At 41.7% G+C, this 12,899-nt stretch overlaps 1 protein-coding gene across 2 annotated transcripts; it reads right to left on the bottom strand.

Moving 5' to 3' along the window:
* Positions 1 to 277: 277 nt before the first annotated feature.
* Positions 278 to 12,294, bottom strand: LOC120062411 (E3 ubiquitin-protein ligase XIAP-like). 2 transcript variants are annotated; one of them, XM_039012374.1, is made up of 8 exons: positions 12,131 to 12,294; positions 10,094 to 10,369; positions 9,354 to 9,921; positions 9,028 to 9,127; positions 8,863 to 8,941; positions 8,691 to 8,730; positions 5,483 to 5,665; positions 278 to 1,643 (listed from the first exon to the last, which is right to left on the bottom strand). In XM_039012374.1, the coding sequence occupies exons 2-8, from the start codon at positions 10,331 to 10,333 to the stop codon at positions 1,450 to 1,452; spliced, it is 1,404 nt and encodes a 467-aa protein (XP_038868302.1). In that variant the 5' UTR covers positions 10,334 to 10,369; positions 12,131 to 12,294; the 3' UTR covers positions 278 to 1,449. The 2 variants fall into 2 exon arrangements, with proteins under 2 accessions (XP_038868302.1, XP_038868303.1); XM_039012375.1 differs by having other exon boundaries at positions 10,169 to 10,369.
* Between the last annotated feature and the right edge of the window lie 605 nt (positions 12,295 to 12,899).

Below are 12,899 nucleotides of genomic sequence, written 5' to 3'. Positions count from 1 at the left end.
TGAAACCGAGTTTAAATTTATTTGGCGAAGGTGTATGTAAACTTCCGACTTCAACTGTACCTATGTTTTTCTTCTATTGTAGAAGTGGGGATAAAGGAAAGCAGATGGGGAGAAAGCTACTTTCAACTACTGAGATGTACCCAAAGATGGTAGTCACTAATCTAAATACCAATATCTCTGCCTGGCCTTCAAGAAGATACCTATTTTATTCTGCGCTTCTTTATCTAAGTGTTAGTAGCATACATGAAAGTAAAGACAAGACACACTTCAATTTTTTTTAAACATTTATTTTCCAGTCTTGGTCAAACAAGAGTTGCAAAGGAAATATTAATATCCGAACACCACGATTTAAAAAGGGGAATAATATTTGGACATGATCTCTAGAACTAAATAAAATAATTAAGTGGATATGTCAGTTATGCCGTTATATCTAAATAATGGAAATTGATCCAAATCTACAATTCATCTATTTATTCACACAGAGCACACATAATGAATCATAAGAGTGTCCCACGCTGAAAGCATACTCGTTGACCTAAGGAACATACAGTAAGTTTGGGAACCCTCAGGACTTCTACTTCAGAAACATGTAATTTGCAAACTAACTAGAAACACATGACTTGCAAACCAATAACGAAAGCCCAGTCAACAACTTCATAATTTTAAGAGAAATATGAAGAAAACATGGAAATGGTGTGATAGTCTGAATAAAGAAAATACACACAAGTAAATGAGATGGTTTGAAAAGGCACTGTTGATAGCTGCAATGGTAGATCATGGTACTGCACAGCGGACCTATAAACTAAAATGTATACACTCACTATTGTGGATAAGAGCATCTGCTAAATTACTAAAATGTAAGTATCAGAACTGTGGGTAGATGGAGTACAGCCATGGACAAAAAGTTGCATGTACGACTCACGTCAGGGACAACTGTAGCATTTTATCTAACCCTAACCTTTTTCTCCTAACCTGCTGCGTAAAGTCAGTTCTGTCCATAGCTGTACTCCATATCGTCTCAACCTTAGTTTCCCATCTTGGTATGAAGATTTAGAGGCCCATTGCCTCTTGGGTATTGTCGTGTGAACTTCACTGATACGTCACATAACAAGGAAGTGTCATCTATACAACATTCATTGAAAAATAAAATCCCCACACTTTCCATGATTCTCTTATTCATATTTACAGTGGTCCTCCTCAAATATAATATTTCTATATGTACATTTTGTAGTAGGAAAGCCTGTGTTTATAAAATCATTCAGGTGGTTAAGCAGCATTGCCATTTAAAAGAGTTATCCTCCTGGGCCAGCATTCATTAAGCATCTCAGATTAAGACTGCTGATCGAGGCTCACTTTTGCCTTTTAAATCATAATGAGTAAGAGACGGGACCTGATCCTAGGTCAGCACTCCTACTCTGGAGATGACAATCCCTGACACCAGGTTGCATGTTAGGAGATATATGTCTTGATCTTTTGTGTGATGGCTGCACAGCAGATGGGACACTTGCCGAGGGCCTCGGAACACTCCTTGCAGACGACCAGGTGCCCACAGGGGATGAAGACGATGCAGATGTCTCTGTCCATACACACTTTGCACTGTTTCTCCCTCTGCAGCTTCCGTAGCTTCTCAAAGGGATCCTCATCTGAAATAGGGGAGAAACATCAGTAGGTAACCAAGCACAATAAAGTAGGTAGAATACTGACCAACAGTTTGATTCTGTTACTTCTATAGCCAAGCCTCACGTAGGCCTACAGTGTGAATAGCAGTGTGATGCTATTGTGATTGATTGGAATATGCAGATGGGTGAACTAGGTCAAATTGCAAATCCCTGTGGCTCTATTCAGGAATTTTTGACATATCCTGTAAACCTCATTACCAGTTTTGATAGTATCATTATATCAGGGCATTGTTCTAACAAGTAGACGTTGACCGATTATGATTTTTCAACGTCGATACCGATTAAATCGGACGATTTTTATATATTTGTAATAATGACAATTACAACAATACTGAATGAACACTTATTTTAACTTAATATAATACATCAATAAAAATCTATTTAGTCTCAAATAAATAATGAAACATGTTCAATTTGGTTTAAATAATGCAAAAACAAAGTGTTGGAGAAGAAAGTAAAAGTGCAATATGTGCCGTGTAAAAAAAGCTAACGTTTAAGTTCCTTGCTCAGAACATGAGAACATATGAAAGCTGGTGGTTCCTTTTAACATGAGTCTTCAATATTCCCAGGTAGGAAGTTTTAGGTTGTAGTTATTATAGGACTATTTCTCTCTATACCATTTGTATTTCATATACCTCTGACTATTGTATGTTCTAATATGTACTTTAGTATTGCCAGCCTAATCTCGGGAGTTGATAAGCTTGAAGTCATAAACAGCGCAATGCTTGAAGCATTGCGAAGAGCTGCTGGCAAACGCAGGAAAGTGCTGTTTGAATGAATGCTTACGAGCCTGCTGCTGCCTACCACCGCTCAGTCAGACTGATTTGATAGAACAGACTTAATTATAATATAATAACACACAGAAAGAGCCTTAGGTCATTAATATGGTAAAATCGGAAACTATCATTTCGAAAACAAAACGTTTATTCTTTCAGTGAAATACGGAACCGATCCGTATTTTATCTAACGGGTGGCATACATAAGTCTAAATATTGCTGTTACATTGCACAACCTTCAATGTTATGTCAAAATTATGTAAAATTCTGGCAAATTAGTTCGCAACGAGCCAGGCGGCCCAAACTGTTGCATATACCCTGACTCTGCGTGCAATGAACTTAAGAGAAGTGAAACAATTTCCCTAGTTAATATTGCCTGCTAACATCAATTTATTTTAACTAAATATGCAGGTTTAAAAAAATATACTTCTGTGTATTGATTTTCAGAAAGGCATTGATGTTTATGGTTAGGTACATTCGTGCAACGATTGTGCTTTTTTCGCAAATGCGCTTTTGTTAAATCATCCCCCGTTTGGCGAAGTTGGCTGTCTTTGTTAGGAAGAAATGGTCTTCACAGTTCGCAACGAGCCAGGCGGCCCAAACTGCTGCATATACCCTGACCCTATTGCACAGAACGCAAGAGAAGTGACACAATTTCCCTAGTTAACCTCTAATTCCTCCCAAACCCGGATCCGGGAGCACCCCCATCAGTAAAAAAGCTGACTAGCATAGCCTAGCATAGCGTCACAAGTAAATACTAGCATCTAAATATCATTAAATCACAAGTCCAAGACACCAGATGAAAGATACACATCTTGTGAATCCAGCCATCATTTCTGATTTTTAAAATGTTTTACAGGGAAGACACAATATGTAAATCTATTAGCTAACCACGTTAGCAAAAGACACCACTTTTTTTACTCCACCAGTTTTTTACTCCATCAGTAGCTATCACAAATTCGACCAAATAAAGATATAAATAGCCACTAACCAAGAAACAACTTCATCAGATGACAGTCTGATAACATATTTATTGTATAGCATATGTTTTGTTAGAAAAATGTGCATATTTCAGGTATAAATCATAGTTTACCATTGCAGCCACCATCACAACTCTCACCAAAGCGACTAGAATAACTACAGAGAGCAACGTGTATTACCTAATTACTCATCATAAAACATTTCTTAAAAATACACAGCGTACAGCAAATGAAAGACACAGATCTTGTGAATCCAGACAATATTTCAGATTTTCTAAGTGTTTTACAGCGAAAACACAATATAACGTTATATTAGCTTACCACAATAGCAAACCACACAACAGCATGGATTCCAGCCAAACATAGCGATAACGTATTCACCACCAAAATATATTAATTTTTTCACTAACCTTCTCAGAATTCTTCAGATGACAGTCCTGTAACATCATATTACACAATGCATATAGAGTTTGTTCGAAAATGTGCATATTTAGCGGCACAAATCGTGGTTATACAATGTGATTAGTGGCCAAAACTTCAAGCAATCTGTCCGGCGCCATCTTGGAGAGGCACCCAATCTAATCGAAAACTATTCATAAACTTGACAAAAAAATACAGATTGGACAGCAAATGAAAGATAAATTAGTTCTTAATGCAATCGCTGTGTTAGATTTTTAAAATTAACGTTACTGCGCAATACAGCGTGCGCTAAAGCGAGACCGCACCATAATTCATGGCGGAATTATTATTTGACATTTGTCAACATAAGTACGAATTAACAGCATAAAGACTGCTTACTATTAGCTGAGCTTCCATCAGAATCTTGGGCAAGGTGTCCTTTCTCCAGAACAATCGTCTTTTGGTTGAAAGATGTCCTCTTGTCCTGTCGAAATAGCCGCTAACGTTAGCCACCCACTGGAGAGGTGTCCAACTCGTGAAAGCGCATCACAAAGAAATCCAGGAAAATCGCAATAAACTGATATAAACTGCTATAAATCGGTTTAAATTAACTACCTTATGATGTCTTTAACACCTATAACGAATAAAAACATGACCGGAGATATAGAACTGCTAAAACGAAAGCGTTTGCTGGACGCCATTGTGATGTCTTCTTGCGCCAGATGTCCCGTTGAAAAGAATGGTACTTCCGTTCCATGATCATTTATAGTGGCCAGGTTTGCGCAATCCACTCCATTCAAATTCTCCCCGCTTACTGACATCTAGAGGAAGACGTATGCAGTGCATGTAGCCCGATGGCTTACATGGGGACTTATAAACTGACCTCAGAACAGGGACCTCAATTTCTGAAATCTCACTCCCTGACAGGAAATGTGCTGCAGAATGAGTTCTGTTTCACTCAGAGAAATAATTCAAACGGTTTTAGAAACTAGAGAGTGTTTTCTATCCAATAGTAATAATAATATGCATATTGTACGAGCAAGAATTGAGTACGAGGCAGTTTAATTTGGGAACGAATTTATTACAAAGTGCAAATAGCACCCCCTATTGCCAAGAGGTTATTAAAAGAAATTCATGTTTGCAGGCAATATTAACTAAATATGCAGGTTTAAAAATATATACTTGTGTATTGATTTAAAAAAAGGCGTTGATGTTTATGGTTAGGTACACATTGGTGAAATGACAGTGCTTTTTTTCGCGAATGCGCTTGTTAAATCACCCATTTGGCGAAGTAGGCTGTGATTCAATGATAAATTAACAGGCACCGCATCGATTATATGCAACGCAGGACAAGCTAGATAAACTAGTAATATCATCAACCATGTGTAGTTAACTAGTGATTATGTTAAGATTGATTGTTTTTATAAAGATAAGTTTAATGCTAGCTAGCAACTTACCTTGGCTCCTTGCTGCACTCGCATAACAGGCCTGCCACGCAATCTCCTCGTGGAGTGCAATGTAATCGGCGTCCAAAATTGCCGATTACCGATTGTTATGAAAACTTGAAATCGTCCCTAATTAAAAATCGGCCATCCCGATTAATCGGTCGACCTCTACTAACAAGCATTGCTAACTGTGAGACACATACCATGGTTCTCTGCGGTCTCTGCGTCGCTGTCAGGGCCTCTGTTAAAGCAGTCCTGCAGCAGAGTCTCCAGGGTGGAGTAGCCTGTCCCAGCCCTGCGTATCCTCTCCAGTATAGTCCTCTCTACCAGGGCAGGCTCCAGACCCATCTCTACCGCCCTCTGGGCCATGGCTGACCTCAGCACCTCTGCACAGAGAGATGGAGGACATTGAGCCTGTTCTAGTCTGTGTCGGAAATAGCACCCTACACTATATACACGTAGAGTGCCTTCAGAAAGTATTCAGACTTTTTGCACATTTTGTTAGGTTACAGCCTTATTCTAAAATGGATTAAATTGCCCCCCCCCCCGCCCCAATCTACACACAAAACCACATAATGTCAAAGCAAAAAAGGGTTTAGAAATGTTTGCTAATTTACTTTAAAAAATGAAAAAAAAAAAAAGTAAATCTAATTGACAGTATCAAGTCAAAAGTTGACACCTCGTCATTCAAGGGTTTCTTTATTTGTACATTGTAGAATAATAGTGAATACATCAAAACTATGAAATAACACATGGAATCATGTAACCAAAAAAAGTGTTAAATCAAAATATATTTGAGATTCTTCAAATAGCCACCCTTTGCCTCGATGACAGCTCTGCACATTCTTGGCATTCTCTCAACCAGCTTCACCTGGAATGCTTTTCCAACAGTCTTGACGGAGTTCCCACATATGCTGAGCACTTGTTGGCTGCTTTTCCTTCACTCTGTGGTCCAACTCATCCCAATTGGGTTGAGGTCAGGTGATTGTAGAGGCCAGGTCATCTTATGCAGCACTCCATCACTCTCCTTCTTGGTCAAATAGCCCTTACACAGCCTGGAGGTGTTTTGGGTCATTGTCCTGTTGAAAAACAAATGATAGTCCCACTAAGTGCAAACCAGATGGGATGGCGTATCGCTGTATTGCACCTACTCTGCGTCTTAAAGACACAGCAGTTGGAACCAAAAATCTCACATTTTCCACCGGTCTTATGTCCATTGCTCGTGTTTCTTGGCCCAAGCAAGTCTCTTCTTCTTTTTGGTGTCCTTTAGTAGTGGTTTCTTTGCAGCAATTTGACCATGAAGGCCTGATTCACGCAGTCTCCTCTGACCAGTTGATGTTGAGATGTGTCTGTTACTTGAACTCTGCGAAGCATTGCAATTATTTGCACTGCAATTTTTGAGGCTGGTAACTCTAATGAATGTATCCTCTGCAGCAGAGGTAACTCTGGGTCTTCCATTCCTGTGGCGGTCCTCCTGAGAGCCAGTTTCATCATAGCGCTTGATGGTTTTTGCGACTGCCTTGTCTGACCATGTCTTAAAGTAGTGATGGACTGTCGTGTCTTTGCTTATTTGAGCTGTTCTTGCCATAGCCTTTTTGGTAAAAGACCAAATCCATATTATCTTCTGTATACCACCCCTACCTTGTCAAAACACAACTGATTGGCTCAAACGCATTAAGAAGGATAGAAATTCTAAAAATTAACAAGGCACACCTCTTAATTGAAATGCATTCCAGGTGGCTACCTCATGAAGCTAGTTGAGAGAATACCAAGAGTGTGCAAAGCTGAAAAGCCAAAGGGTGGCTACTTTGAAGAATCTCAAATATAAAATTTATTTTGATTTGTTTAACACTTTTATGGTTACTACATGAGTCCATGTGTTATTTCATAGTTTAAGTATTCACTATTATTCTACAATGTAGAAAACAGTAAAAATAAACTCTGGTGTGTGCAAACTTGACTGGTATTGTAAATATTCAGACCATTTACTCAGTACTTTGTTGAAGCACCTTTGGCAACGATTAAATCCTTGAGTTTTCTTGGGTATGATGCTACAAGCTTGGCACAACTGTATTTGGGGAGTTTATGCCATTCTTCTCTGCAGATCCTCAAGCTTTGTCAGGTTGGATGAGGAACATTGCTGTACAGCTATTTTCAGGTCTCTCCAGAGATGTTTGATCAGGTTCAAGTCCCGGGCTCTGGCTGGGCCACTCAAGGACATTCAGAGACTTGTCCCAAAGCCACTCCTGCCTTGTCTTGGCTGTGTGCTTAGGGTTGTTGTCCTGTTGGAAGGTGAACCTTCGCACCAGACTGAGGTCCTGAGTGCTCTGGAGCAGGTTTTCATCAAGGATGTCTATGTATTTTTCTCCACTCATCTGTCCCTCGATCCTGACTAGTCTCCCTGCCACTGAAAAACAATCGCCACAACATGATGCTGCCACCACCATGCTTCACCATAGGGATGGTGCCAGGTTTCCTCCAGATGTGACGCTTGGCATTCAGGCCAAAGAGTTCAATTTTGGTTTCATCAGACCAGAGAACCTTGTTTCTCATAGTCTGAGAGTCTTTAGGTGGCTTTTGGCAAACTCCAAGCGGGCTGTCATGTGCCTTTTACTGAGGAGTCGCTTCAGTCTGGTCACTAACATAAAGGCCTGATTGGTGGTGTGCTGCAGAGAGGGTTGTTCTTCTGGAAGGTTCTCCCATCTCCACAGAGAAACTCTAGAGCTCTGTCAGAGTGACCATCGGGTTCTTGGTCAGCCGCCCTGACCAAAACCCCCCCTCGATCACTCAGTTTGGCCAGTTGGCCAGCTCTAGGAAGAGTCTCGGTGGTTCCAAATTTCTTCCATTTAAGAATGGGGAATTTTTGGGGGGACTCTTCCCCAGATCTGTGCGTCGGCACAATCCTGTCTCGGAGCGCTACGGACAATTCCTTCGACTGCATGGCTTGGTTTTTGCTCTGAGATGCACTGTCAACTGTGGGACCTTATACAGACAAATCATGTCCAATCAAATGAATTTACCACAGGTAGACTCCAATCAAGTTGTAGAAACCTCTCAAGGATGATCAATGGTAACAGGATGCACCTGAGCTCAAATTTGAGTCTCAAAGCAAAGGGTCTGAATACTTAAGTAAATAAGGTATGTTTATGTTTTAATACGTTTGCAAACATTTCTAAAACAGTTTTCGCTTTGTCATTATGGGGTAGTGTGCAGATTGCTGAGGAATTTTATTTATTTAATACATTTTAAAATAAGGCTGTAACAAAATGTGGAAAAAGTCAAGGGGTCTGAATACCTTCCGAAGGCACTGTATGTACACCCCCCCCTTTTGTCTAGTTCCAAAACTAATAAATAAAAAGTGAAAGGGGTACAACTTCAACTTCATTTAAAAAAATAAATAAAATGTTATACCTGTTCCGTGACTTGAACATCCATTCAGGTGACTTGAAGCCTGGAAAAATCAATAGAAAGAAGGAATTTGATATGGTAGGAGTCATGTAAGGATGGGTACAGTTTAATACGTTTGATCGCAGGTTTAGGGGTTAGAGGTCAGGGTTAGGGGGATGAAGTCTTTGAGACTTACAGCATTGTTCCAGTCAGGACCTTGTAACTGAACACTGCTGACGAACTCCTGTCCTTTCTCTGCCAGCAGAAAACTACACCTGGATTAAAACATGACACTCAACGTTAGTGATGTGCATATGGTTGTTTACTTTCTACTGAGTGTGAGTGACATGTGTGTTTTTACCCCGGATAGTGTTTGGCGTGCTCCTCCCAGGGATTCTCGTCCGGCTGCCAGCCCTTCAGACCTCCACCACAGCAGAAACACACCACACGGTCTGGAGCTCCTGCACCAACACAGAAAAACACACACTTGGGTTAAGATCAACCCAGACACACACACACACACACACACACTGGTTAGGATATGTCCCTGGTCCCCTCTATGTCCCCTCCTCCCAGGCCCTTTTACCATTGAGAAGCAGGTAACTGTAATAATACATTTTGAATTGTATTTGTTAAGTTACTTTTCTCACAGCCAAAGCTCTAGTCTACCCCACTCCCAGGTCTCACCTGTGTTGTAGAAGCCTGCTCTGGCCAGCCTCTCGTGGTCAATAGTGTGCTGGATTCCTGCAAAGCTGCCTAGCCTCTCCTCAAAGCTCTGCATGGGGACCCGAGGACCCGGGCGTGGCCTGGTCTCCCCTACATCCCCCTCTCTCCCTGCCTGAGAGGGGAGGTTCCCCACATCATGCCCCAGTATGAAGAAGCAGTAGGGGAAGTGTTTGGAGTGCTCCCCCCATGCCGTGTCCCCAGGCTGCCAGCCCCCCAGCATCCCTCCACAGCAGAAGCACTGCACCCGGTCGCTCGCCCCCATATAGAAGAGCCCTGCCTGGGCCAGCTCTCTAGGCTGGACCGAGGATGTGGAGGGCCACGGGCCTAAGGTGTTGAACCGGGAGTCTTCACTGACCATGTGCGGGACCATGGGGTAGGTGGACTCATCCACCACTTCTCCCGTTCTCAGGCGGAACTCCATGTCCTCAGCGTCTTCGTTGTAGTGGGGTTCGTTGGTCAGCATGGCACCTTGAAGAGAGTTAACCCTGGATCGATGGGTGCAGCTCAGGAACTTACAGGTGGGGGAGACCTGAAACATTACAACAGTAGTATGATCATTTGGTAGAAACAGGAGATAATACTTTTTTATTTTAATTAACTACAACACAGGTGAGACCTGGGAGTGGGGTAGACTAAATGTAAAAAAATATATATAAAAAATAAATGTTTTTCACACGTGTCATCCCCCTTCTCATGCTCACCTCCGCGTGCCTCTCCGCGGGTGCGTCCCCTCCACACCAGTTCTCTACAGTCTTGTGGCAGCTGAAGCAGCGCACCTTGTCAGCCTGTCCCGTGAAGTAGAACCCAGCGCGGGCCAATCTCTCCGCTGACACCTGCTGGGCCAGGAGGGAACCCCGGAACGAGTCCAACCGCATGTCCATCATGGACCAGTCTACTGCGTGGTCTGACTCCAGATCACCGTCTCTCCCGGGGCCTGACATCACGACACAGGGACAGGGCTGCCTGAGATGGATGGGCTGGGGGGAACAAACAAAGTCATTTCCACCATGAAAATGCATAAGTTTGACAATAGAGAGCATTGTATTTCCTAAAGTGGCACTAGATGGCAATATGCACATTGCTATGGATATTGGGATGCTGTGCCTTTAAGACAGGAAAGAGTGTGTGGTCACATGGAGGCGTTGGCTGTTACATGTGAGGGGTGGGGAGGCAGGCTCTTTAAGATATGCTCTCACACTACCGGGCCGCCCTGCTCACCACAGGAATACAGAGAAATAAACAACGACCCACACAGCCCAATGTAATCAACACTTATTATTTTAGATTTCCTTTATATCCGATTTTCTGCTCTTTAAAACAAAGCTCAGCATTTTGTAGGAAAGGAGTTACATAACGCCTACTTTGCGATGTGAATCAATCAGCCCTCTCTGAGTAGTGTGTTGCAACACGATCAGTACCCAGCCTTATCAATGTTACGGTACTAACACACCACAAATCCCCAACAGGGAGGATGAGGAACCAGTCAGTTGGAACAATCAGCTATTTCACCTCAGGCTGTATTCACCAATCAAATATTATCCAATCCCATCACTATTTCTTCTGTCAACATTAATGCAATCAATTACATACAGTACCTCGTTGCCATGCCTTGTGTTAGGCTAGATAAATTGGCTATAGCAGCAACAGACAGGCACCCAGGCTACCATCCATAGAATTACCATTTATATGGAATAGAATTAGGCTACAGTCTATGCTAGCAAACAACCAACCAATATTGGTTATGTCGGTTGTAATATTTTGTACACCAGCCATCCCCATTGCAGCAAGCAAGGCTTGCTTCAGAATGAAAAATGCAAGTAGACTGGAAGTTGTCATGGTTTCATAGGCAGCACTCTCACACTATAATGAAACTGTCCCTTGACAGATTGCTGTGAAAACAGACATGTAGATGACTAAATAGACGTGATGATGATGTCCAAGGAAAGTTTGCTGTATCCACTCGTCCCCATGCTCTCTCTGACAGCTCCAAAAGGCATCATGTGGATGCCGTCATCATCAACAGGGCCCGGAGTATAACATATTCTTGACTGTGAACTGGCTATGTGTTCATGATTGTATAACTAGGACTACACTACAGCACTTGTCTTTGTGGCTGAGGCCCATCTGTTACTGACCAGAGCTGAGCCTTAATCCCAATGCACAGGAAGGACATGTGGATGGATAGATGGCACTTGGTCGAATGACAGCAATAGGCTGATCATGCATGTATGCAAAGTGTTTGTCAAGGGTTCTGGGAGACCTTTTCGGCACAGTAGCGCCGTGTCCGCGGTTCAAACTCCACTCTGACTAAATGTTCCCACTCAATGCAACAGTCAGACGGACACGTGGGGGTGGGTGAGGTCTATTGGCCGGCCATGTACATTCTGGAAAGTTCACAAGCTCTTGTTTGTGTCTATAGCAAGACAAAAGTCCCAAACATAAACATAGGTTGACGTGAATCGCAATGTGCTGCCGATTGACCTGTTTGAGAGTTGGCACAGTTGAGTACGCACTCTCAGGGATTACATTCTTCCAATGTTAAGTATGACATAGTTAAATAAAACACAAGCAACGTTTCGTGTAATAACGAAAACTAACAAGGCAAACATTATCTGTCTATAGTGCACTGATCAGTCGACATTTAGCTGGTTCGCCATAGACAGTAACGTAGTACAACAGACGAGCCGTCAACCATAACAGTTGAAAATACATCGCAAAGACATAACCAATACGCATACCTTGGAAAAGCTTGGATGTCAATTTGTGCCTGTGAGGTCTTGGATGATGCCTGTCTCCTTTCCAAATAAGACAGATCACCAGTATTTTTAACCAGACTATTTGACCCTGGTTTCGGGAAGTAAGTTCAGCGTTGGTGTTGTTCTGCGCACCACTACAGGCGCAGCCCACCTGACCACCATAGCGGAAATGTATTGTTTATGACGTAGAAAAAAAGGGAAGGTATGGTATGTATGTGTGTGACAATAAATAAGCAAGGAGATAGACCAGATGCTTTTCAACTTTCTGTGGAGAAACCGTACCCATTACATTAGGAAAACTGTTGTAATGAACACTTATGAGAATGGTGGGCTGAATTTGCTGTACTTTACTACCTTATTTAATATTACTTTTAAGATCAATTGGATAAAACAATTCCTAAGAAGACCCACTTATATCTGGAATTTTATTCCTCATCATGTCTTCTCTACTTTTGGTGGCCTTAACTTCATGTTGTTTAGCAATTATAATATTTACAAAGTTCCAGTGAAACTTTCTGCTTTTCATCGGCAGGTTTTTTTGTCATGGTCCTTAATTTATAAACACAATTTTTCTCCACACAGATATTATATATGGAATAATCGGGATATATTGTATAAAAATACTTCTTTGTTTTTAGAATATTGGTTCCGAAATAATATTCTATTGGTGAGCCAACTGGTAAATGCAGAGGGTCTTTTACTCAGTTATAAGGAATTCTTATCTCTTTACAAGGTCCCTGTAACACCTAAA

The sequence above is a fragment of the Salvelinus namaycush genome, chromosome 17, assembly GCF_016432855.1.
Source record: "Salvelinus namaycush isolate Seneca chromosome 17, SaNama_1.0, whole genome shotgun sequence".
NCBI lineage: Eukaryota > Metazoa > Chordata > Actinopteri > Salmoniformes > Salmonidae > Salvelinus > Salvelinus namaycush.
Note: the sequence above shows the minus strand (reverse complement) of the source record. Positions and strands in the feature narration are given on the sequence as shown.